At 55.6% G+C, this 25,753-nt stretch overlaps 1 protein-coding gene across 5 annotated transcripts in view; it reads right to left on the bottom strand.

Moving 5' to 3' along the window:
• Window positions 1-1,414: 1,414 nt before the first annotated feature.
• The window catches only part of MGAT5B (alpha-1,6-mannosylglycoprotein 6-beta-N-acetylglucosaminyltransferase B), a 56,273-nt gene continuing 31,934 nt past the window's right edge, over window positions 1,415-25,753 (bottom strand). For 4 of the 5 annotated variants that reach the window (XM_068655099.1, XM_068655102.1, XM_068655103.1 and 1 more), the window contains 10 exons: window positions 25,015-25,184; window positions 15,289-15,420; window positions 14,210-14,343; window positions 13,475-13,611; window positions 11,666-11,821; window positions 10,861-11,007; window positions 9,422-9,538; window positions 3,971-4,045; window positions 3,495-3,769; window positions 1,415-2,433 (listed from right to left, as the gene is read on the bottom strand). In XM_068655099.1, the coding sequence (XP_068511200.1) occupies window positions 2,235-2,433; window positions 3,495-3,769; window positions 3,971-4,045; window positions 9,422-9,538; window positions 10,861-11,007; window positions 11,666-11,821; window positions 13,475-13,611; window positions 14,210-14,343; window positions 15,289-15,420; window positions 25,015-25,184 (1,542 nt within the window). In that variant the 3' untranslated portion in view covers window positions 1,415-2,234. The remainder of the gene's footprint in view (window positions 2,434-3,494; window positions 3,770-3,970; window positions 4,046-9,421; window positions 9,539-10,860; window positions 11,008-11,665; window positions 11,822-13,474; window positions 13,612-14,209; window positions 14,344-15,288; window positions 15,421-25,014; window positions 25,185-25,753) is intronic. The other variant, XM_068655101.1, reaches the window with a different exon arrangement.

Here is a 25,753-nt window from a genome sequence, read left to right as displayed (position 1 = left end):
GGTTTTGACAGTTTCCCTTCCCCTCTCTCCCCCCCCACCTGCCCCTCCTGCTGGGGATTTATTCTTTGTAATTAGCTGCGGTAATTAGAATCTCTTTCATTCGCCAGCGCTTCAGCTCCCCTTTAGGTCTCTTCCATGTTCCTGCTTGATAAAACATGAAGTCAACACCTGGGTCAGGCTCAGGTCTCCCACCCAGACAGAAATGTGTCCTGGATGGAAGGGTGGGGTGAGCGCTGTAGGGCCGTGGGGTGCTGCGGTGACATCTCGGGCACAGCCGGGGCCAGAAACCCCAGTGTGCACAGAAACAGCAGCACTTTGGGGTGATGCAGCCCCTTTTTCCAGCCAGTTCCCCTGCAAAAAGAGGCTTTTCCCCAGGCAGCATCCACCCCCAGGGTGGCACCAGGGACGGGTGACAGCCTGTGGGGCTGATGGATGGCAGCAGAGCATTGCCAGGACCATCACCCCGGTGTCGATGCTGGCCCCGGATCCCCGCAGGCCCCTGACAGGTCGTTATTTACCGTGACAGCGGCTGAGGTGAGCGAGCTGCCTTTTATTTCAGCACGGAGAAAACGGTCCTGACAGCGGGTAATTGGGGCTGTGCAGCACCAGGCAGGCGCCCGGCTGCCAAGAGGTGAGGGCTGCTCTAAAAGCAGCTGAGCAGAAAGCACAGCGAGGGCTGCCCTGGGGGCTGCCGCGCAACGAGAGCTGTCCCGAGCCAGGTTTGGGATCCGGAGCTCTAAATCTGCCTTGGATCCCCATAAATCAGGTCTTATTTGGTCCTTACAGCGCTGGGAGCTGGATCACCATCACCGCCTGCTTGCCAAGCAGCAGCCAGGGCGATGGCTTGGGAGCCTTTGCAAGGTGCCACCTTGAGCCCTGGCCGAGAGGTGCCATGGAAAGGCACAGAGGATCGCTGCTCAGCTCTGCGGGGAGAGGCTCTCTCCGCTTTTATTTACACACACGCTTGCCGCAAGACACAAAAATTACTTAATCAATCCTTTCCCTTGTCGGCATCGCCGGCTGGCTGGAGGCTGCCTGTGCAATTTCGCGCTGAAGCTGACAAATTGCTCCAGGATAACGGCGACAACTCCAGCTCTCACCTCGCCTGGGTCAACAAGCACCCTGTGGTGCCCCCTGCCCGGGCTGGAAGGGGGGTGGTGAGAGCAGTGCTGTGCCAAAACAGGGCTCGCACTCATCCTGCTCGCTCCAGCAGTGACCTTGAGCCAGGTGGGGACAACGCTCCCCGGTGTCACTGCAGGGGCTGTCACCGCAGCACGGCTCTCTGCCTGGTACGGGAGTTATTCCACACGGGGAAGGGTTGGGAGTGAGTTTTTCTGGGATGTCAGAGCCTCCCTCTCCAGCACTTCTGAGCAGAAGGAGGGCCGAGCACCAACCCTGCACCTCCTTCTGGTGAGCAACCCTACAAAAACACAGCGGCTGGTTCACCCCCGGGCTCCACAGCCAGCGCTAAGGCAGCAAGAGGGCAGCCAGGAGAGGAACAGAAGCAGCACTGAGCTCCTCTCTGAAGCGAGGCTGATGACAAGCACGAAGAGAAGGTAAAGAAGGGAGGATGCTACTTGGAAGATCTCAGGGGGACCCCTGAGAGCAGCATCCTCTGCAGAGCCCCCCAAAGGGCTGCTCACTCCAGCCCCAGCCTGCCCCTAAATTCCCGGGGGGCACCATGGGCACAGCCCCCCTTGAACCCACCCAACGCAGCCCCCAGCCTCAGGTTTCGTCCTCCCCGGCCAGGGTGGGCACCGGCAGCCCCCCCAAGCAGCCCAATAACTCCTTGCAGAAGGGCTGGGTGTTGTTTCCCCTTTAATTTACCACTTGTCAGGGAGGGAGTGGTTAAAAAATAAATAAATAAAACGACCTCGGATGCTTCAAGAGGCTGAAAACCCTGAAACTGCAGTCTGCTGGTGGCTCGTCCCCGTCGCCAGAAGAGGGGAAGGGTGTCCCCCACCTCCCCAAGCCCCCTTTTTCTGCCACCCTGCCCCAGCCCCAACACGGTCCGGGTGGGTTCGGATGTGGACGGGCGCTGCGGCCTCGAGAAGAAAAGGAAACCAAACATCGGGACACGGTCATTCACAGCCGGCTGGAGGACGAAACAACCCACGAGAGTCCGGCACCCCCGGCTCAGCGCGCGTCCCGCCGGGAGGGACCCGTCCTGGTCCTGCTGCCCGGCTGTTGCAGAAGCTTTGAGCCCAAGCCACCGCCTGCAGCACGTGGCCGAGTCACACGCAGTCCCTGCACAGAGCCACTTGTCCTTCGCGGTAGTCGCGGCAGGGGCAGAGGCGCCGGTACTTGGAGTTGTGGCCGGCGCAGCTGAAGAGCAGCGGCTCCTTCTGGAGGTAGCACTCGTGGACGTTCTCGGCCACCGCCGGGTAGAGGTGGTTCATCTCGTACTCCGTGCTGTCGCAGGTGATGCTGAGCCTGGGAATGAAGGAAAAAAAGCATGGGTGGGCTTCGGTGCCCCCTCTCCGGGTGGGGAGGCTGCCTGGTGCTTCGCTATGGGGTCTTTAATTCTCTGTCCATTCTCCCCGGGGTGTACCCTGGGTGAGATTTGGGCTCTCTGCTGGTTGCAGGAACCACAAGCACTGTGCTTGGCACCTTGATGTGGATGCCAGCTGCCAGCCCAAAACACCCCAAAACCGAACCATGCAACCCGAGGACCGCCCCAAACCTCGTGCAGGCCATAGATGGAGGACTCAGGGAATCACAGGCAAAATCCCACTAAAACCCCTTATATCCCCCCTGGGCCAAGGGGGATGCCTGCACCCTGCGGGCACCATCCCCTGGGAGTGCACCCAAGTCAGATGCACGCCCTGGTGTCCCCTGACAGCCCAGAGCAGGAAAATGAAGATGGGAACCCACAAAGACCCCAAGGAGCAGCAGGATCCCAGATTCATCCTTCTCCAGGCTCGTGTCTGCAGCAGCAGCTCCAGCACCAGAGCTGCCCCTGCTCTGTGCCCCTCCAGCCCCCCGAGCCCACCCGCAGCTCCCCCAGGGCTCCAGGCACTGGGGCACAGAGCGAAACGCACGCCCCAGCTCTAATTCCTCATATAAAACTGTCACCAGGCCCCAAATTGCCCGCCTGGCCGGCGTGACGGAAATGGTAATACTCGCATCTTAATTGTCCACGCAGCAGCACGGAGCCCGGTGACAGATTTATACTCTATTAAAACTTCACTGCTGTGTGTTCAAAAGGCAGTTTTATGGAGAAAGACGTAAAAAAAAAAAAAAAAAAAAAAGGAGAAAGGGAGAGAGCACGCGGGAGGCAGAGAGAAGCGGGGTGGGAGAGGGATGCTGGCACGCCTGGATGTGCCAGCGCTGCTTTGGGAAGGACAAAACCGTTCAGCGTTTGGGGTTTTAGGGGAGGACACGGGGACAACGGGGGTGCAGGACAAAGCGTCCAGCCCTGGGGAATGGGGGAGCATCTCCAGCAGCCCCCCAGGGTGTCACCGCACCGTGCCAAGGAGTGGGACAGGACTTACTGGAGGAAGACCTCCTTCTTGTTGAGGAACCTGAAGAAGGTGGGCTCGCAGACCAGCCCGTGCCGCCGGCACGTCTCGGTGCAGGCGTGCCGCGTCTCCGACACCCACACCTGCAGAGAGTCCACCGGTGGCCAGGCGTGGGGGTCCCGGCTGGCGCTGGGGGACCACACCAGGTGGGTGGCGTTAGGGGACAGGGCCAGCACGCTCGGGGGGCTTTGCATAGCAGGGCTCTTGGCCCTGGGAGGTGGAGGAGGAGACGTCGTGGTGCAGAAATCCTAGGAGGGAAGGCAACAGGTTAGTGCCCAAAGGGAAAGGGGGTGGTGATGGGGATGGGGGCACGGCAGGATGTTTGGGCTGCTGGGGGCTCCTGCCCCAGCCTCCCTCCTCCAGCCCCCGAGCGTCTTTGCTTTGTGTCCCCCCCAGGAGCCTCCATGGGCCAGGGGTCCCTTCCCCAGCAGAACAGGGACGGTGCCGACCTGGTGCTGAATGTAGGCGTGGATCCGCTCCAGCATCCCCTCGCAGGTGTACTCGTAAGGCAGGTAGGGCTCCACCTGTGCAGGGGAAGAGCAGAGCGCTGCAGCAGGAGGGAAAGGCTCGCCCATCCCAGCCAGCACCGGGCTGGAGAGCACAGGAACGGTGGGGAAATACAGAATAAATAATACTCCTGTCCCTCCATCTACCGCCAGAGCAGAAGGACATGGATGAAAACCATCCACTTCCTGAATTAATTCATCTCCTTTTCCTAAAAATAGCAAGTTCCACACAAGGGCGCTGCAGGAATCAGACCCCTCCCAGGGCTGGGACCTCAGCTTGGAAATCTTCGATCCAATTTGGAGGAAAACTAGGACTGCAAAAACCTGGCACTGCAAAACCTTGGCAAGCAGCAAAGTGTTTGAGAGAAAGAGGGTGAAGGATTAACTGGGGTTTGACCCATATATTGGTTAAAATGAGGTCACCTTGCTCTATTGTCTTTTTTTTTTTTCCTTGGTGTTGTTTGTAAAATAAAACTGCAAAATAAATTCAGTTTAATGCAATAAGTCACTTCCAAAGGAAAGCTTGAACACTGCCAGCCCAACCAAGTGTCCAGGAGCAAAACAGATTTGCTCCACCCCAGTTTCTCAACCATCTTCAGGGGCATTTCCCTGGCCCCCTGGAGATGTCAGTGCCTGGCGTGTTGGACACGGGGGCCCACAGGACATGTCCTGACCCTGGGATGGAGCAAACGCCTCCCACAGCCCCGTCCTGCTGTTTGTGCAGAGCCAGCAGCACTCCGGTGTATTTTTAGCGCGGGTTATGAAACGCTGCTGCTCTCCTCTTGCTTTTCCACATCGCACCTCCCTCCCCCAGAGCTGCCCTCGCATCCCGCTGTGGAAATCAGCTCCCCCCTCTGCATCCCGGCCCCCACAACACCCCCAGACCCTGTGGGGTCACCTTATCCCTCCCTCCGTGGGGTTTGGTGCGGGAAGGGGCTGGTGCTGGAGCTCCCCCCCCTTCCCCTGCGCATCTCTGCTGAGCTTCGTGCGAGGGATGGATTAGAAGCAAAAATACCCCAAAGATAGTTCAGCCGGAAAACACAGCTTCTCCTATTTCTGCGCATCCAAAATAGCTGTCTCCTTTGAAGTACCTGTCAAAGCCGAGCTCAAAAGGCTCAGCCTGCCAAGAAGATCCCTCCAAGCGTCTCCCCACCAGAAATATCCCACCTGAGATCTCGGCAAGGCTGGAAATCGCGGCTGCTCCGTCTCATTACAGGTGTGCAGCGTAATCGGGGCTGACACCTTGGCAGGCACTGATCCTGCCTCTGAATTAGCAGTGAGTTAACCGGGGCCGAGTCCTTCACAGAGCACGGCGCTGCTGCATGAAGCCCGAGCAGGGCTGGGGGCTGCCTGGGGTGGATTTGGGGCTGCCAGGTGCACATTTGGGGCTGCTTGGAGTGGATTTGGGGCTGCCCAGCTACAAAGCATCACCAGCGCTGTGCTCACAGCAGTGATGCTGGGGAACTTTGCTCAGGATGCTGCCATGCAGACAGAAGCCTGTAAAACAGCCTCTTTCCCCCAAAAACACCACGCCTGCAGGGCACAGTGTGACCGATGATGGGATGCGACCCCCCCACAGCGCACCCACCACCCCAGAGTTACCCCAAAAGCTCTCACTGCCCCTGCCACCCCTCACCCACACTCGTTAAAATTCAGCTCCCGCCACCACAACTGCAGGAAAATGCCAATTTCGGGAAGATAATTGTTTAATTAAAACCTGACAGGCTTGGCCTCCCCTTGACAGCCGCGGTGTTAATGCTGCTCCCCGCACCAGGAGCTCGGGCTCTGCCCTGGGGGATGCTCTGAGCTACAGGCAGGCAGGGCTGGGGGGGCTCACCCCATCACCCCAACCCCACAGCTCGAGGTTTGGGGGCCACGGGGGTCCCCCTGGGATGGGTTCTGCCACCCCTTCCTGCACACATCACTGGGGAACCCAGGGCCAAAGCAAGGCGCGAAGGCGCTTTGGGATTTTTACAGTCCCGCTCCGGAATCCCAGAGCTGGAGGGAGGAATGAGCCTCCTTGGGTCCAAAGGGAACAAAAGAGAAAAAAATAAATCCAAACGTCACCAGAGAAATAAGTAGAAAAGTAATGCAATTGTCTGCCAGCACGCAGCAGCAGGCTGGGAACGCTTTAACCAGCTATTTTGGCGGTGATGTTTAATACGCCACTCTTTCAAGCATAGTCTGAAATGTATAATTTTCCATTATATTCCTGTATGTTTGACTTTAATATAATGAAGCCTTCTCCCTTCGCTACACCAGAATATTGGGTCTATTAAATTGCTTGTGCAGGGTCTGTTTTTGACAAGGGAAGAAGCTGAAGGCCGAGGAAATGACCGCGCATGGAAACCTCTCCCCTCCTCGCCCCCAGCCCCTGGCTGGTGTCACCTCTCTGGGGGGCAATTTGTCTCGTGTTTTTCCCTCTCCTGGGTGGTGGTTTGCTGTCTGGGTTATATGGGTTTGGTTGTTATATGGAGCTGCCACCCTCCAAATCCTCCTTACAGCCAGGTTGGGGTTGGGAGCAAGCGGGGAGCACAAAGCGGCTCCACCGCGGGATGAGCTCCAAAGGGGCCACCCGCAGGGGGTGCTGCCTCTTGCAGAGAGGCATTGCAAACCCAAGCCGTGTTCAGACCTCTAGCAAGAGGGAAAAAAAGTTTTTTTCTTCCTGCAAACCTCAGCTGGCTCACGGAGGATGCCTGCTGCATCTCAACGCCGCTATTTGCAGGGCACACAGACCCAGCAGGCGAGCGCAGCCTCAGGGTTGCTGCCACCTCCACACTGGTGGCAGCAGCTCCCAAGCCCCTCGAGGGGTCCCAGCACCCCTGGTCCCAGCACCCCTGGGTGCCAGCACCCCACATGAAGCCTCTTGTGGAGGCACATCAAAGGAGACACCTCGCGGCTTCCCCAGCTTCGCCTCTGGAAAATGTTTTACCGACACCTGCCTCAAAGCTTCAAAGCCAAAGGTGTGCGATGAGTGATCTTTCAGTGTCACGATGGAAAAAAAAAAAAAAAAGAAAAAAAAAAGGAAAAAAAATCAGTTTTGGGTCGGATTTCAATTTCCAGTGTTTCCACCCATCAAGGAGAAAAATGTGTTGTTTCAGGTCAGGCAATCTGTTTTGCTTGGGGAGGCAAAGGGAAATGCATCATTTCGGATCCAAGCCTCCCTTTCAATGAGCGAGCCGGGCAGTTTCAGACAAAGCCATGCAGATGGGAAACCAAAACACATCACCTCATTTCAGCAATGTTGAAATGAAATGTTTCCAGGGAAAATAAAATTATAAATTGATGGTCATTATTCTGAAAGACAAATTTGCCAAATATTCGGATGACACAATGTCCCGTTTTGCCTTGGGGAGAAAAGGAGCCAGGAAAACTGTTCCTCCTACCTGGCTGGGAGCAGCAGCACTGAACCACCCGCTCCTGCCGCTAAGACATTTGTTTTCATTTCCTGCTGTAACAAACATTACTTTAAAGACAAGATACCAAGGGATTCCTGAAGCCAAAGCCCATAATGGGGCTTTTAAACCTGTGAGGGAGGTCAATTTTAGACTTAATTGCCTTGACAGCATCTCTAGTATTGCAGACCTTTCTATTTAACCAAAAAAAAAAAAAAAGGGGGAAAAAAAAAAAAAAAAGCAGTTGCTCATCCTCGGTCCCTGCTCTGCTTCCAGAGGATTTATAGATCATGTAAAAAAAACCCAAAACACAAACCAGCAGAGGTGCGTTGTGGGATTATCCCAGCACCCTTCTTGGTGGACAGGACCTCCTTGGTTTTGGGAGGCAGCCTGAGCTTCCCTCCCTGCTCCCCTTCAAGGTTTAATTTAATAGGACCACGAAGCCCCATTTCCAGTGCGGGTGTCGCACTGTAACGGGGAAGGCACAAAAAAAAAACCATACAGTGCCCAGCCCCAGGTTCCCACACCATGGACCTGGCACCCCCACGCTACCCATTCAGGTCCCAGGTTTTTGGTTCTCCCCTGCCTCCCGCCAGCTGTTCAGCAATGTGAGAAATGTTAATTAAGGCAGGGAGGAAGGATGTGTTGTGACTGCACCGCAACTGCATTTGCATGAACAGCTGACGGTGGGAACAGGGAGAAAACTGGTGATGGGAACTCATCAGCCTGAGGCAGAACTTCCCAAAATCCCCCCTTTTTTTTTTCATTTTAAACCCTGGGCTTACCATTAAACTCCTAAATTACCCAGTCCATATTCAGTCCACATTTCAGCATGACACAGCTGCCCAGGGACCGGCTCACCCCAAAAGCCAGCACTTCCCCCACACTTAATTCTAATTCTCCCCTTTTTATGCCCCTGATGGCAGGGCAGCCGCAGACACCTCGATTTTCTCTCTCCAACACCTCTCCCCTTCTCCTGCACACCCTGCAGCATCTCCCCGAGCAGATGGTGCCGGGTCGCTCGCTGCCGCTGGCGCACGCCGACAGCTGGCCCGGCGGCACGGCAGCAGGGATGGAATCATTTTTAATTTCATTTTAATCGAGATCCCACAACGCGTGCGCAAAAGGACAGAATGTTTTCCTAAGTCAGTTTTGTTCGTTCTTTGCAGACTCTTAGGGAAGGTGAGGGAGATGAAGAGCCACAACAGGCACCGGTGGCAGAGCCGGGCAGTGACTGCGTTGGCTGGCCAAGGTCCCCAGGCTGTCACTGGCACTGGTGCCTCTCGTGCAGGGACAGGCAGCGATGACAGGGACCTTTCCTGTGTTTTCAGCCCCAGTAAGACCAAGAGCTGGGTTTATCAGATTTCTACAACATGTCTGTGTCTGCTTTGTGTGAAGCCAGGAGGAGCAAAGACACGTTTCCGCTGGTGACCTCGCCAACAAGCAGGGGACCAGTGAAGCCTGCGGTCACCCCCTGGTCAGCATCACCCCAGCACCCTCCAAAATCCCAGCCCGTGAGCCTAAAGCCCAGCCCCATCTCAGCAACACATTGCTATCACAAGGGGACAGGTCATCGTAACCAAAGTAAATCATGAGAGATCAGAGACCAGCACTTCTCCCTCCAGGAAAACTGACTTTACAAACTCGGAGAGGCTCCAACCCCAGCACGGGAGGTAAATATTTGCAGCAGTGTGGTTCAGTGCCAGGTGCCACCACTGCCACGCATCTCCAGCCACCCCCTGGTCCCAAACCTCATCTCCCTCACCCCAGCACCGCCTTGCTCCATCTGACCCGCACCAACACAAGCAGCACCGTGAGCTGCCCTGCAGGCTGCAGGAGGTCAGGGCTGCTGCCTTGCACGTGCAAATAATCCCAGAGGGGAAGCCAGGAGGGAAAAGCACCTCGTGCTCAACAGGGAGAGCCAGCCTCCAGCACCACCGCTGCTCTAAGTCCTGCAAACCATCGGTGACCACCCCCCAGCCCTTTCTCCGAGCCTCACCTGGGTCCTCATGATTGCTTTGATAGCAGCTTCGAACTCCTCGGAGTTATTGTAGTCCACAGTCCACACGTGGGGCTTCCCAATGAAGTCCTCGGCATATGGGTGCTGGGAGGACACCTACAAGGCAGCAACGGGAGCTGTTTTTTTTTTTGCAGTCCCTGCCAGAAGCAGCGCTGCTGTCTGGCACCCGCAGCCACAGCGGCAGAGAGGAGCAGACTGCCGCCGGCTCAGCCGTGTTTGGTTTTAAACCACTGCACATGGAGATGTGCTGGGAAGAGAGCAGCTCCTCCGAGCCCAGCTGCTCCCCAGCGTTAGGCTGATGCCCTAAAATTCCCGCTGGGTCGAGATGCCTCGTTCCTGTCAGGGCCAAAAGTGCCCCAGCTGCTCCGAATGTCCCCATCTCCATAATTTGGGTAAAAACTAACCTTGACCTGCATCATTTGTGGGAGCCAGGGGGCAAAACAGACATCTCTCATTCCCAGATCAAGAAAGATTTTTGTCAGAGACAAAATCTATCCCCACTGAAGGGGCAGAGAAGTTGTCACCAGGAGAAAGCGGCGCTGGCAGATGCTGCAGGAAGCCACTCATTGGTACCCCACCGCCACCCACCTCTCACCAGGCAATTTTGGGGGAACTTGCCTCTTTTATTTAAACCTCTGACACTGCCTTTCCAACCCCACATTGCTGTAAGGCAACCAGAGCCCAAAATCTCCACGTGGGACAGGAAGAGAGAGGATGCTGAGCTGTTTTGGGGAGCACTGCAGAGCAGGAAAACCTGCCAGGAAGAGGAGAGCCACACACACTCCTCAGTTTCTTCCCCAGCTTGCTCTCCCTTCCCTTTTTTTCCCCCAGCAGGTTGTCAAACCTCCTTCCCCTCCTCTTGTGACCATCCTGGGGCATTTCACAGCCCCGGCAGCCGGTGGGGACAGGCACGATTGGGGACAGAGTGGCCCAGCCACCGGGCACACGACAGCCACTGCCAGGCTGAGCGTGGGGAGCGAGTGCTGCATTATCCACTTCATTAATAATGAAAGAGGCAATTTTCTCAACCCTTTAACTTTTAAAGAGTTCCTGCTTCGCTCAGATTGAATTCCCAGCGACAGGCAAGCCCGGGAGGGATTTTGTCCCCCTGCAGCCGTGCTGAAGTCCCGGCATCCTTCTCGTTGTGCAGAACGAGGGGGGAGTCGCTGGGCTAAGGCTGCAGGGGAGCACCAGACCCTGTCCAGGAGAGGTGTGCGTGGATCTGCCCCAATCAGAAGGGAATTAGCACGGGGTTTTGGGGTCTGCAAGCATCTCCCACACCACACTCTCCTTTGCAACACCCAGCAGGGCCCCTTCCATCCAAACACTCTGGATATTCTGCACCTGAGGGTTTGGAGAAAACCTCTCCAAAAAATCCCAGTTTAACACCTTTTTTCCCCCCCCCCACACACACTTGCCTCTCTCGACGTCGGCTTCCCGCGGAAGAACTCGTGGTTGAGGGAGCTGTGCGGGGGGTTGAAGCGCGCCTGCAGGAACACGCAGCCGTTGGCGATCGCCTCCAGCGGGGCAGGGCCCTCGTAGGGGAACCCAAAGCCAATAAAGAGCTGCAAGGAGCAAACCCAGGGGATGTGAGTTAATGCTGCCTTGGTCTCTGGCACGCCAGCCCTGTGGAAAGGCTCCTGAATAACCCACCAGCATCTTGTGCTGCTACCGAGCCACCATGGCAGCTTTACACAGTTCAACACTCCATAGCTTAAACGTGTTAAAAACTACCCCCGTGGTCAGATGGATGCTCTGTGGCTCACAGCCCAGTGGTACAAGGTAATGGGGTGTTTGTAGCAGGGGGACCTGCAGAGATCACCCACAGTGGCTGCAACCACCGAGGTCCTGCAGGGAGATATGCTGCTCTGCTTGGGGAACCGGGGGCGCCGTGCCAGCACCCTGCACCTCGCTCTGAGGTTTGTCCCATTACGTTTTATCGAGGCAAGGGGAAGAAGAAAAAGAACTAAAAAAGCCTGAGCATGAAATTAATTAATCAAGAAACTTTGCACTCCGTCTGCGAGGAGGAGAAACTCGTCAGACACACCTCGAGTTGCAATGAGGTGCTCTGCTCCGCTCCCGGGTAATTAGCCCTGCTGACAGCGAACCTGGGAGGCCAGCAGGCACAGGGCTCTCCCCCCACCACCCTCGCCTTTAATTAGAGCTCGTTTCTCAAGGCCTGCTTAACGAGGGGCCGTGGCGGAGAGCTTGAGGGTCGCCCACCTTTGCCTTCCGCAGCAGCTGCTGGAACTCGTGCTGTGGCAGCAGCCCGTGGTTCTTCACGAAGGCCGGCACCTCCGGCGGCCTCTGCGTCTCGTAGTACACCGTGCCGTGGATCTCCATGTACTTGTTGAGGATGGCCAGGAACCTCTCCTTGCCCTGCGGAGGAGTGACGCAAGAATTTGGGGGGCTGACCCCCCAAACTCCTTGGGGTGGGTGAGATTTGGTTCTGAAACCGCTCGCTTGGAACAGCCAAAAACCACCAAACCCACCCCCAACCCTTTTAGGAAGGGCAAAACTTGTACCCTCTCCTCCCCCACGGATCCCTCAAGACATATATTTAGAGGAGGGGGTCCCCAAAATCCAGCACCCCAAAACATGCCACGAATACCAGCACCCCAAGCCCGGCTTTCCCCGCAGTGTCCGCGGGCAGCTTTAGTGCCGGAGCTGCTGAATTACAGATGAGTGGAGGCAGGGGGAGGTTTGCAAAGCCAGGGCTTGTTAATGGCCTCTCATTCCACGTAACAAGTCCCCAGGATGTTCTCACTTGGGTTTAATCCCTCAGCCTGTTTTACTACCTGGAAAATCAAGAGGGTCATCATTTTTCTTATTTTAGAGGCTTTCTAGCTTTTGCTCTCCGAAGCAGCCTTCCATTTTAACAATTTCTCTGCTGCAGATTTTTTTTTTTCTTTTTGCTCAGAAAAGCACAGAGGGACCATACTTTGGATGCTGTGCTTTCAGCTTATTCCAGGGCTGCGATAGGCCCCTAAGGAGCAGGCTGGGAGGGAATCAGGAGGTATAAAGGAGGAATTTGAGAAAACTCCACACGTTGCCTTAAAGCCCCTCTGAACACAGCATTTCTGCACTCAGCCGCGTAGCCCTGGACTTCTCTAAGGCTAAAAACCAGAGCTGCATACAGAGGAAAGAAGCCAAGCAGCAGTTCCTGGTGAGACAAGGCTGCAGGGTGCAATCTTGGCCACAAAGGGCCTGGTGAGATAGAGGTAAAACATCACCGGTGGGGAGAACCTGACCCAGCTCTGCTGAGCATAATCCAACCCCAACATGCTGTTGGGGGCGTTGGATATTATTTGTGGATTCTAGCTAAAGGGAGAAAGTGTTTGTAGTACTAAAGGCAGGCAAATGGTGATTTTCACCGTCTTGAATCCCCTCCCAGATGAACCTAACAAAGCTCAAATGAAGCTTCTGGGCAAGAAGAGGTTCAGGGGGGTCAAATGAGATGACAAAACATCTTCACCTCTCCCTGTAACAGGCCCAGGGCAGAGGCACAAGGGATGGGCAGGGGGCACGATGGCAAAGCCACGAACCCATGGGCAGGAGGAGGTGCCATGGGGAGGTTGGATCCAGGCTCACCATGGATTTCCAGGGCTTTGCCCCAGGATTTCCAGGGCTGCCAATGTGGAAAGCCGGGCATGGGGGCAGATGCAGCCCCCCACCCTCTTGGGGGCAAACAAGAGGCAAACATGACGTTTCCCCCCCCCCTCAGACAGTGCACAGGGCTAACATGGGACAGCAGCGGGGTGCAGCACCCTACCTGCAGCTGGAACATCCCCAGTGGTGCGCAAAGGGGGAAGGAAAAAAGAAAACAAACACAAAATCAAGAGTTAGCTCCTTGTTTTCAAGCCCTGGGAGGAAAAACAACTCTGGAAGAGAGAGGAGGGGAGGCAGAGCCAGTACCAGGAGCCCAGAACCCCCTATGAATGGGAGAAGGATGTTTTTTTTTTTTTTTTTTTTTTTTTTTTTTTTTTTTTTTTTATGGATGCATGGAAAGTGGTGGCCCTGGCGCCCAAGGACACGCACCTTCCAGATGCTGGCCTCCTTCCCGTACACCACCGCCATGCTGCCCACTTTGTTGGACTTGATGAGCTGCCTCTCCGTCTTGTTGAGCTCCTCCGACACGAAGCCCATGAAGGAGTTGTCGGGGGTGTGAGCTGCGGACACCAAAAGAGGGACACGGCTCGGACCTCGTGGGGCTGAGATGAGCCCGGCTCCAGCGCCTTGATGGAGCTTGGAGGAAAAATAACGTGAAATCCCAGGAGACCACCTCAAAAAATAAAGGCTTTGCACCTGCTCGAGGGGCTCTTTAAAACAAAAGGCATTTTTAAGGATAATAAATGGGTTTCCAGACAGGAAAAAGTAATGTTTGAGTCACTGAGCACCCAAAGGGTCGCTGGGCTTGGCTCGAGTGCAGCTCCCTTCCACGGCACGGCTTATCAGGTAAATCCAAGCCCGGGGCTGCCTCCTGCCTCAAAAATCCCAGCTGAGGAAAAATCACACTCTGCAAACCAGACTGTGCCATGGGAGCTGGCAGCATGCTGGAGCCACCTCTCCTGCATCTCACACTCCCACAGCAGGAGAGGCACCAGGGGCTGTGGTGCCTCAGCGCCCACCTGGATGCCTCGGGGAGCGGGATCGCAGCCGGGGAGGACAGCACTGACCCTGCAGCTCCTTCTAAAGGCAGCCAGAGCTGCTTCTGCGGCACCTACAAGCCCCCAAAATCGCCCCCGTGGGTCCCCGTCCCCAGCTTACGGAACATGGTCATGAACTGGGAGGGGTGCAGGTTCCAGTAGCCCCAGTTGGTGCGGAAGCCACGCAGCGTGGCGTACTCCTCGTGGTTGTAGGCTGGCTCCGTCCCAAAGGTATCGATGACTCGGACGCGGCACCTGGGAGAGGAGACAGGACACGGTCACGTCCCCACACCTGCCTAAGGAGCGATTTCCCACCCCAGGGCTTTCTCTCCCCGATGTTTTCCAGAATGATGCACGTCCTGGAGACTTGCTAATGCTTTTCCCAATATCCCAGGAATGCTGAGGCAGGCACTACCGGCACAAGACCGAGGAGAGAAAGGGAAACATCAAGCCGGGGAAGAGAAAAACAAGCTGAATGTGAGAGCAAATGCATTTATAATAAAAGCAATAACATTGCTTGTCATTTTTCTCTCTAATAAAATTGTGCAGGATAGTGGAAGAGATGGGAGAAAACATAATAAATAGCAGGACTATCAGCACTAAATTAAATCGCATATTTTCCTGCCTGGTGATATACCAGGGGATGATGACATTTGTCTTGGTGCTGAAGGAGCCAGGGCCAGGGCTCTGCTTCTCGCAGACACAAAGGGCTCCCGCTCCCTTTGTGGCACAGCAACCCATGCCCGCGGGCTTGCAGCTTGGAGGCACACACGTGCCGCAGACATCCATAAGGGTGTGGGTTTTCTTCCCAGTTCAGACTCTTCTAACGAGGTTTTGTTTCAAACACGTGAGGCTCTGGAGCAAGCAGACCCCCTCGTGTCACTGCAGCAGGGGCTGCAGCTGGTAAAGCCAGGCAAAAATCTGAGCTGCCATAAAAAAGGGAGAGATTGCCTGGATGAGGCCAGGGGCTCCCGGGGAGGGGAGACTGCCCCAACAGGGCTTTGGCTGCCCCAGCACAGGGCAGAGCTGGGCTGGGGGCAGAAGCGGTGATGGAGACCCCACAGCTCAGCCCCTGAGGCGCAGCAGCTGGGTGATGATGAGTTTTGCAGCATCTCTTGTTGCCTGTTGTTGTTCGAGGTCACCAGCACCTGCCTTTGCTTGCTCGTTAAGGAGGGTTGGAGAAAGAAGGGGTTTGCTTACCTGTATTTCTTAAAGGACAGCCCCATGTGCTGCTTCATCTGTTGGAGACCGTGGTAGTCGGTGTAGATCAGGTCAAAAGGCAAAGGGTTGGTCAAGGGACAGTTTCCCCGTCCTGGAGGCACCCCTAAATTGCTGGAGAGAACCAGGAGAGCCCATCAGCTCCAAACAACACACGTGCACACCCCTCACAGGGCTTTAGGAAGGGTCATCGGCCAGCTCCATGCTCTCCACGTTGTCCTCGTGCCCTGGGGACTCGGGGACAGCCTTGTCCCCACATCTGTCCCCAGGCAGAGCTCCCTGTGCAAGGTGAGGTGAGGCTGGAGCTCCTCTCTCAGCACTTGGAAAGGCAGGAAAATAGCACTGCTCCACTCAGCATTCATTTCCTGGGCCAAAAAATTGGGGTTTGGGGGAGTCCTGGTCCCTCCCCATCTTCACACCTGCTCCAGCCAAGCTCCTGCTGCGCACACATGGATGACGAAGCTTTTGCAGAGCAAGAAGCAAGAGCTCACCAGCATCTCGTCTGACACACGTGCTCCCCTGGCCCTACAGGACTGGCCTCAAGTCGAAAACACCAGTTTGCTTTGCTTTGTTGGCGATCACATCAGCACCAACAGGCTTAACACAACCGTGTCCTCGCGTCCCCCATGTCCCCGAGTTCTCCAGCTTGGTCACCGGTCCCAAATCCACCCCATGCAGATCACACACAACCTGTTCCTCTCCAGCCCTTACAGGTACCGATCACATCCCACAGGACCCTCACATTCCCTTCTGCCTGCCCCTGAATTTTGGGTACATTTATTACTATTTCTGACTTTTTGTCCCATTCATGGAACAGCTCACAAACCAGGGCAGTCAGACCGGGGGTCTCATTCGGTGCCATTTCCAGGGATTTTCAGCCAGTTCCTTAAAATAACCCCTCTCAGCCCCCTCTTCCCTCCTGCAGCAGATAAGGTGCGTTCTGAAAACCCAGATAAACTAGATCGACTGCAATCTCTTTATCAAGATCATCAGTTACCTCGCCGCCAACGTGCAACGTGATTAATCTGGCGTGATACATGGCTGGTAAACCTGCGGCACGTCTCCTTCCATTTTCAATTACCTCTGTGAACTGATGAATCCCTCTCCCCAAAGCTGTTCCATTAAGTGTACCACTGATGGCAGCCTGACAGCCCATCTGCTTGTCTGGACCACGTTTCCTCCTCAGGAAGGAAAAAAAAGTGACACCTTCCAACTTCAGCAGGTTTCTCAAAAACCCTTGCAACATGTACGTGTGATTTCAGAGTGCCAGCGTGCTCAGAAATACAGGCGAGCCGCCCCTCAGTGGCAATGTTCTTGTGCCTTTTTCCTCCTAAACACTGACTCCTCCATTACCGTGAAACAAAAACATCCACAAAAATAAAGAAAGAAATAAAAATAAATAAAAATAAATGCTGAGGCCATTTGGCCCAGCTGGGTCCTGCCCCACTCCCACCACGCTGCAGCCCCTGTTCTGCCTCAGTTCTTCTATCGGGGGGATTTTTTATCTGTGATTTTTTGTATTTTTGCAAAGCTGAGCCCAGCACCATCGGAAATCCTGACTGCTGAGATGTCTGGCTTTGTTTTCTTCTGGGCTCCTCGCTAACTCCTAACGGGAATTTATCCCACCCATCCCTATGGGTATTTTCCTTTTTCTTAGGCATAAAAGACCCAGATGGTTTTTAGATGTCCAGACTTTGAAGCCTTCATCCTTATATCACCTCTCTCATGGGTTCTCTTAATTTCTCTACATTTCTTCTTCCAAAACTGAGCATCCCCTCTGCATCCCTACAAGAGCCATCCCAAACCCCTGAGCACTCCACAAAGCGAGTAACCACAGAATCACACCGCTCGCCCAAGCCAGGGAAAGCACAGATTTTCAATTCAAGGCAAAGAGCTGCGTCTGCAGCTGCTTCGCCGCTCCTGTCACAAGGAATATCAGCATCAGCTCCGGGCAGAGCGGCCGGGTCAGCCGCAGGGGAAACAAGCTGCACTTTTATCACTTTTATGGGTGACTTTACACGACGCAGCAGATTGGGAAGATGGCAGGAATAGAAAGGCTCTCACCTCCGCGAGCCACCTCAATGAGATAAATAGGGCAGCAAGGTGACCCAGCCTCATGGGGGTGGAGATGTTTCCTCCTGATGGGAGATGCTGCCCCTGCGCCCCCCAGGGCGGGCAGGATGCGGTCCCAGAGATGGGTTCGGGCTGGGGACAGGCTGCACCCAGCTGGAGCAACAGGGCACAGCCTGGCTGTCTCTGCACTAGGGAGAAAGGGAATTTTAAAGCCACTAAAAATCCCCAGGATTTTATAGAGATGCAATAGCAAATGCCACGTTTGCTTGCCTACATGCCGCTTCCACCTCGGGCATCAAGCGGTGTGTATTCAGGAGTTATGGAAACCGTGCCGTGCCTTTCCCCGAGCCCTCTGCACCTCTGCTCTTCAACCCAGCCCTGAGTTTTGGCTGCAGGCACCCCTGCCCAGAGCCTGGCAGCAGTGCTGGCTTGCACCAAAGTGCACAGCCACGGAGCCAAGCAAACCTTGCATTTAACCAAACCAGATCTTTTCACTTTTTCTACTTCTTTTCCAGCACACACGTGCCATACGTTCTGTAATGAGGCTGCTCGTGAGATGCATTCAAGTGAGATGCCACGAGCTCGGACGTGTCACACAGGCACCCTTGTTTCAGAGTCATCCAGGATTTGAACAAAGCCCTGACCAGGCTTGACAAGGGGCTGCAGGAGGCAGCAGGCAGCGCAGCTCGTGCCGAAGCCTCTGCAAACTTCCCCCTGGGTACGTGCCACGGGGCCAGCCCAGCCCTGCCACCTCTCCCCAGATGTCTGGGACTTCTCCACGTCCACCCATGCTCCGAGGCAGGAAGGAATCTGAAGGCAGGGCCGGTGGCTTTGAAGCAGAGCATCTCTCTCTCACTTACTTATCCTTCCTAACCACTTCTGAACCGCTGATTTTAATATTCTAATCACGCAAATGCAGGCCGCACCTCCTAGGTGGCGGGACTTTTTTCCCCCTTTCCTCCTTATTTAAACATTCTTTATTCAAGCTTTCATCATTTGCCAGTTAAGTCAACTAATTTTCTACTAAACCCAATTTCACTCATGGCTGGAGTGAAATTTCCGTGATTTTTCCTCGTGCCGTGTACCATTAATGGCGCTTGAAATTACGCAAATAAAACTGACGAGCACAAACGCCTTTTTTTCTCAGCGAGCTCAGCCAGGAGATTTGTTTTCGAGAAACCCTCGATCCCGGTCCTGCTCCTGCAGAAACCTCCCCTCCGAGACACCCAGCGCATCCCCACGGCCAGCATCCTCAGCCCTCGCTTCCCACGAGGGCTCACATCGCCTCCGACGCCGGCAGACACGAGCACCGAGCTTCCCCCTCCGCCAGCTGCCTCCACCAGCTGTGCCCACTCCAGAATAAATCTCCAGCAGCTTCTTGTCCTGCTATTTTCCCCTTGTAGGTACTTCAATCAACCAGGGGACGCGTTCCCTTCCCGAGCGCGGGGCAAGCTCTCTGAATTCAGATGACTGCAGGCTTATCTTCACATCCCGTTGACCTATTTTCAAATTAACCCAACCTTTCCCTCCGAGCCATCGCTCCTGGGGCTGAGAAGCCCAGCAGCAAATAGCTCTCGTGGGAACCTGCTGACAGCCCGAGCCAATATCCCAATATCCCAGTTACATCCCACTGCACCCTCTCTGCCTGCATCTGCTGGCATCAGCCAGCTGGGGGACCGCAGGAGGGCTCGTGCCCTTTCTGCTCCCTGTTTGCAGAGGCACAGGGAATTACCCGAGGGACAAAGGGTGCTGGAGACAGCCCGAGCAATGTGCTGGCCCCTGGGACAGCGCCGTCACCAGCGATTTAAAGAGCAAAGCAGAGGCTGTGAGATGCACGCCCTGCTGCGTGGCCTCTGCTCCCCGCTCCTCCTCCTGCCAGAAGGGAGGAGATGACCTCAGAAGCAAAAAAAAAAAAAAAAAAAAGGGGTTTCCAGCAATTACAGGACTCTTTGTTAAGCCACCTGCACATTTCTTACACCTGCCACGTGCCACAGGCATCCGGGCTCCTTTCCTGGCCTGTGGTTGTGTGCTGTAGCCCAGCTGGGGGAGGGTGCCAGCAATGCTGTTTTCTTCTGAGGTTCAGCAGCACCCCGCTTCCCCATCGTGGCAGGAGGCACAGCTCCTCTCACCTTTCTAAATTTTGCCGTGATTACCAAGGTTACGATAACCTCTACGTGATTAAAGCAGAAGTTTCTGCAAAGGCGAAGAAGCCAGCTTAGCGAGTCCTCATTTGGCTACAAAATAAACATATTTCACGAAGGAGGGCAATTTAACAGCTCGGTAATTCGCGCTAATTTATGCACCTTCCTCTCCTACGGGATGGAGCTCTCCGAGGTGGCAGAAATCCCTCCCCATTGTGCCGAGGCAGCTCCATCCCTGCTCCCCACATGGGAGCTGCCAGCAAAGCTCCGAGCAGGGAGATGCTGAGTTAATGGGAGCAGCACTCGTGGCATTTTTCGGCTGGAATTGGCCAGGAGAAGTCAGAAGTGGTGCCTGAGCTGGGCAGAGCTGAACCCCGGTGAAGCGCAGAGGGCGCAAAGCTGCTGATTTCAGCCCTGCTTGCTCTGAACGGCTCCCACAGGGTTCAGTGCCAAGTTAAATGAACTGCGGAAAATTACCTGTGTTTGGAGATGTGCTGGCAGAGAGAACGGCTCTTCCTGGTCAGAAATTCAGCAAATAGCCAAGAAAGTTCCCAGGAAAGGGAAAGAAATGTTTGGGCTAAAGCAGGGAGCAGCCGGGGTGCTGTCGTGCCAGCAGTGCCTGTGCACACCTCGCCTTGCTGGGCTGCCTCCTGCTGCCCCAGCGACATCTGCAGCAGTCCAAAATAAAGGATATTTTCAGCCAAATTGTCACAGGCACCACTAGAGCAAAGCTGCTTCCTACCCACTGATGTCCCAGGCCCCTGGGTGCTGCATCACCTAGGACGTACCTGCTGGAAACATGCCCTGATTAAATTACAGATGGAAAAAAAAAATAAAAAATACACCCAGCCTCCCCCCAGCGTGCAGCATCCAGCCCGATGCCCCAGCATGGACACAAAACCCGCTTATAGAAACACACGGTCTCCACAAATGGGAAGAGCAGACGCTACACAAAACGCATTTCATCCCCAAAGGAGATGAAACGCCCCACGACCTTGCCGTGCCATCAGCACCACGCGTGTCTGGCCACTGCTGGACATCTGCACGAGCAGTCCCCAGCTCGTCCCTGCATGATGCCAGGGCTGTGTTTGCCAGCTGGAGAGGGAAGGTGAAGCCTGGAGGCCGGGCACCGCGCTGGTTTGCGTGCGAACAGATGCGAGGCGGAGAGATGGCTTTTATCTGCCAGAAAATAATTAGAAGTGCCTTCATCTGGCCATCGCGTTTCCATTCGAATGGCCCTTCTTGCAGCCTGAATACACCTCAGTGACCGTGGAAAGCACGGGAAAATAGCGGCTCTAATTAAGTAGATGCCAGGCAGTGAGATGAGAGCGGTGGCTGCAAACACTGGGATGCAGCCCAGGGCCGAGCAGAGCCCCGAGCCGTGGCCGTGCCCCACTTGTTGGGATGCTCCTCGCCTGCACCCCGTGGCTCAGAGCCACCGCTGCTCACCAGGGAGAGGGCTGCCAGCAGGGGAACGAGCACATGCCTAAAATAAAGTGCCCTGCCAGGGCCTGTGCTGTGAGTCCAGGACTTGACACCGGAGCAATTAAGCTCCGAGAACACTTTGTAAAGCCCTGACCCCGCGAGGCATCAAATCCTGTTTTCTTCGACTTTCTGTCCTGCCTTATGAGCTGTTAATTTCAAGGGGGTGATTTCAAAAGCACCTTTCAGCGCTGCCAGGATCAATACTCCCCATCGCTTCAGCAGCGTGCAGAACTGCCCCCAGCTCCTGAAACCTTCCCCAGCAGCCCCCCGAAAGCAGCCGGAGGTGTTGGTGTGACCGTGCCCACCAGCACCCGAGGACAGGACAGGAGCCCGGTGCCCATCCTGCCACATCCCCGAGGTGCTGGGGGTGATGCTCAGCTGTGTGCACCCAGTGACGATCGTGGGTTTGTGATGGCACAGCCACTGCTCCAAAGGTTCTCCTTGTAATTTTCCAGCATCTCCTACGAGCTGCCTCATTAGGAACCCAGCTCAGGTCCTGCAGACAACCCTCCCCTCCCCTCCCCTGCCTCGCACAGCGAGCCTGGTTCTTGTCTCCCTGCAAGCGCATCTGGGCTACCAAAGCAGCACGGGGGGGCTTCAAGCAAGAACCGAGTGCTTATATTCGGATTTGGGAGTGTCTCTTTATTTTATTCAGGGTTCAAAACGCTGCTGTCTCCCTCTCCTCCCCCTGCACACCTGGCACACCTCGTAACCCACCTGGTCCCCTCCCGGCACATTGCAGCACAGCCAACACGTGCCCAGTGATGCTCTGCGCCCGTGTTTCACCTCCAGCCTGGCAAGATGCATCAGAAGGCAGCTAACAAATGAACCAAGAAATGCAGGAGAGGACAAACGCCTGCCTTTGGTTCAACAGCAGGAGAAAAATCAAGCTCTGGCAGGACACAGCGGAGTGATTAGCAGATCTTGAAGCTCCAGAGTGGGCAAAAACAAGGCTGGATTTGGTGTGGTGCGGTAATTCGGCAGCCCCTGCAGCTCACAGGGAAGTGCTGGCACTAAGCTACAAGATCTGCCCGAGCCAGAAACATCTGCAGCCCAGACAGGACAGACAGACAGACAGTGGGTGTGATGGGGACAGAGAAGTTCAGGGACGTGGCGAAGGACATGCAGCAGCGAGGTGGGGACACAGCCTCCTGCCTCCCCTGCGAAGGTGAGCAACCTGATCGATTCCTGGAGCCTGGTTTGGAACCAGGCCATGGAAAAAACAGGGCTGGGCTCAGCAAATCCTTCACTCCGGGTTCGCTTTCATCCCCAAAGCACCTGGGGAAGGCCAGCTCAGCACCTGGGCACTTCACCGTTTGCAGTTTGGCCGCTGCTGCTCTCCGCCTTGGAGCACCGTGCAGATGCCATGCTCCAGATCCCTTTGCACACCCAGCCCGCCAGGTGCCACCTCTGGAGGCCAGGGACTTTCTCTTCATCCTGTTTACCCAATCCCCATACTTTAGACCCAATCCTGACCACTGCCTCCGGGCGTTGCTGCATTGCAATCAATAAACACACCGATAACGAGCAGCTGGCAGGTAACTGCTGGCTGAAGAGTGCGCACACAAACCTTTTAGCCATCTCTTGCCAATGATCAATACAGGTATAAAAACCAGCTCAGAAGCGTGAAGAAGCAAAAACAGACCAGGAGAGAGGTTATTCCGTGCTGAATAATGTATGGGCACCAGGCTTTGCTCCGCGAAGCCATGCTGGGCAGGAGCAGCCACAGCTCCGAGCTGTGAAGGGAGCAGGGGGGTGCCAGAGAGAAATCAACAAAAAATGGAATCAACATTTTGTGTTTCTGGAGCGAAATATCCCCAGACCCAGCCCAAAGCTGGATCCTGGCTGCGGGCTGAGCTGGTGATCGCAATGATGAGATGTGAGCCAGAGGAACCCCAAAAAACCTGCAAGGTGGTGCTGCTGGAGGGGCTTCACCCGAGGCACCCGCAGCCACGTGTGAGCTCCCTGAGCCGCCCCAGGGGGCTGCATGGGGTCAGCAGGAGGGGGAATCGGAGCACTGGGGCGGGTTTATCTTTGCTGCCCACCCTCAGCAGACCCAACTGAGGGGCTGAGCAGGGACAGAAGCATCACAACGCATTCCTGATGCGGGCTGCAGCCAGTTTTCCCTTGCACACTGTGTAAGAAGGAAGCAGAGGGGGGGTCCTGGGTCCGTCCCAGCACTGCAGCCCCCTCCTCGCACATCCCCAGCTCTCTGCACAGCATCCCGTGCCCGCAGCCACCAGCAAAGCCCCCTCAGGACCTTGGCTAAGCACGCAAGATTAACGGCCAGCACAGCTCGTTATTAATCACGCACGTTCAGTTAAGCCTCCCGCTTGCTCCCAGCAGCACGGGGGCTTATCTCAGCCCTCCTCCATGGCACGGTGGCAGGGAGCTTTCCAAAAGGTCAGCAGGTACCGAGCCGGGTCCCATCCAGCACCGGGATGGGTCTGTAAAGCAGGACCCAGCTCCAGCCCCAGCTCCTGCCCCGCTCGCCCCAGCTGTGGAGGATCCGTGTGTCCAGGCATCTCGGGGAACAGGTCCAAAGCCACACAGCCAGAGCAGATTTCATCATGGCCAAGTGGTGCCAGAGTTCCTACGCTTCTTAGAAAGCTGGAACCTTCCAGGGCCTCCCCCCAGGGTGGCTCGCAGGGGGGAAACAAACCCTGCACAACCCCCGGGAAGCCTCAGCCAGCTCCTTCCCCTCATTAAACAACCACTGTGAGGCCCTCCATCAAAAAACACAGGCAAGAACGAGGCAGCAACAACAAAAGCCTCCCAGCCATTAACTTCCCCCATCCTGGAGCGCACGGATCCGATTCAGCACGTCGATTTAGCTCAGCACGCAGCGCAGCACAGGGATGGCCGCGATGCGCGCCCATGCCTCCTTGAGAAGCTGCTGCATCTTGCAGCAGGACCAGGATTATTTTTTTTTGGAGTTAATTACTCGGGAGCTAATTCTGTTCATTAATTCTGAATGCTGCAGGGACTGGGTTGGGTTTTTCTTTTCTTTCTTTCTTTTTTTTTTTTTTTTCCCCAGGATTGTTATTTATTTTTTGCACTCCCTTCCCAGCACAGCTCATTATGCGGCAGATGCTGGCTTAAGCATCGCCCCAAATCTCCCCGGTCCACGAGGCGACTTCAGGCTTTTCTCCATTTACATCCCGCCCTCGTTTGCATTTTCATTGGCACTTGCCCTCCAACTTGACATCTCTGGCAGGAGCCCAGGAAACCTTGCGAGAAGCCCGGTGATAACTCAACCTCAGCAGCAGAGCCCCACGCCTGCTCGGGCATCTCCTGTATGATCACCTCCTCCTTTTTAATTTTTTCACTTAATATTGGTCTCTCTTGGAGACTGGGTGCTGAGGGTGGCAGGGTGCAGCTGTTTGCATGCTCCCACCCTGCCTCACCCCATGGCACACCGCAGAAAGCACCCCAAAATTCCCCCACAGGTCCCCAAACCAACCCCAGGACCTCCAAAGGAGGGCTCCTTGGTGGCTGCCACCCCCTCGCAAGGGACACGGGTTATTTTTGGCAGCCTTACTCAGCTGCCCTACAGCCGAGCAGGAAGGGAGGGAGGGAAGGAAGGAAGGAAGGGAGCACGGCTGCTGCTCAGACACTGCCGGCACAGCCACGTACCTGCTGTGGTGTGGAGGGAAGAGCCCCCGACCCGTGGGACATCCTGCAGCCACACGGTCCCCAGAGAGCATCGCTGGGGAATGGGGGCCAGAACGGACACGGGAGATGCTGTGTGGTGACAGCAAGGGACTAACGTTGCTCAGATCCAGCCCCAGGACCACGCAATCAGCCCTACACAAAGCCTTAAATTTGTACCGATCTCTCCCACCTCCTTGGGGTGCAGAGGGGATGGGATCGAGCCCAGCCGTGGCGGTGCTGGGCTGCACCAACCCAAAGCCTGCACCAGCCACGGGCAAGGGAAAAGCCAGCCCTGAGCTTTGCAGATCTCAGGATTTCAGACAAGTGCACGCCCCGAGGGCATCGCAGCACCCACCTCTGCAGCTCCTTCAGCGACACCGTCACCCTCAGGCTGTGTCCCAGGAGGAAGAGGGCAGCCAGGATGTCCGCCCACTGCACCATCTCACCCAGCGGGCCCCCCTTCAGCACCCGCGGGCTGAAAACGTCCCCCGACTCCTCTGTCAGGAAGCCGATGTGAACCAGGATCTGGGGACGGGAGGAGAGGGGTCAGTGCCCAACGGGCGGCTGGGGGGGAATGATGTTGTCACCATCAGGCAGTTTGGTTTTTAAAGGCTTTGGCCAAAAATGACTGCTGATTGTGCCCCCCTCCACCTCCTCCTGCAGGCTGTAATTACTCAGGGAAATCACTCGGGTGTGAAGACAAACAATCTATGCCCAATTAGCAAGGACCCAATATTCAGAGGCTCCCAGCAGCAGAGGGAAAATGCCAACAGGATGGCCAACAGCCTCCAGCACCCCTAGGAGCTGTGCCACCCCCTCCCCAAATTGCAGTATCCGGCTGCAAAATTCTGCCCAGATTTTGGTCATGCTTGTCCTGTGACATCCTGAGCGCACACAAAGCCACGGCCAAGGCCACCCTGCTGGGAATCACAAAATATTAGGGATTGGAAGGGACCCTAAAAGATCATCTAGTCCGATCCCGCTGCCGGAGCAGGACCAAAACCCACAGGAATACGGCCCAGCCTCTGTAACCCCTGGAGCTGAACGCTCTGTGTCCCCATCCCCACACCAACACCCCCCCTGCAAGCTGCTCC

The sequence above is a fragment of the Anas acuta genome, chromosome 18 (genome assembly GCF_963932015.1).
Source record: "Anas acuta chromosome 18, bAnaAcu1.1, whole genome shotgun sequence".
Taxonomy (NCBI): domain Eukaryota; kingdom Metazoa; phylum Chordata; class Aves; order Anseriformes; family Anatidae; genus Anas; species Anas acuta.
Note: the sequence above shows the minus strand (reverse complement) of the source record. Positions and strands in the feature narration are given on the sequence as shown.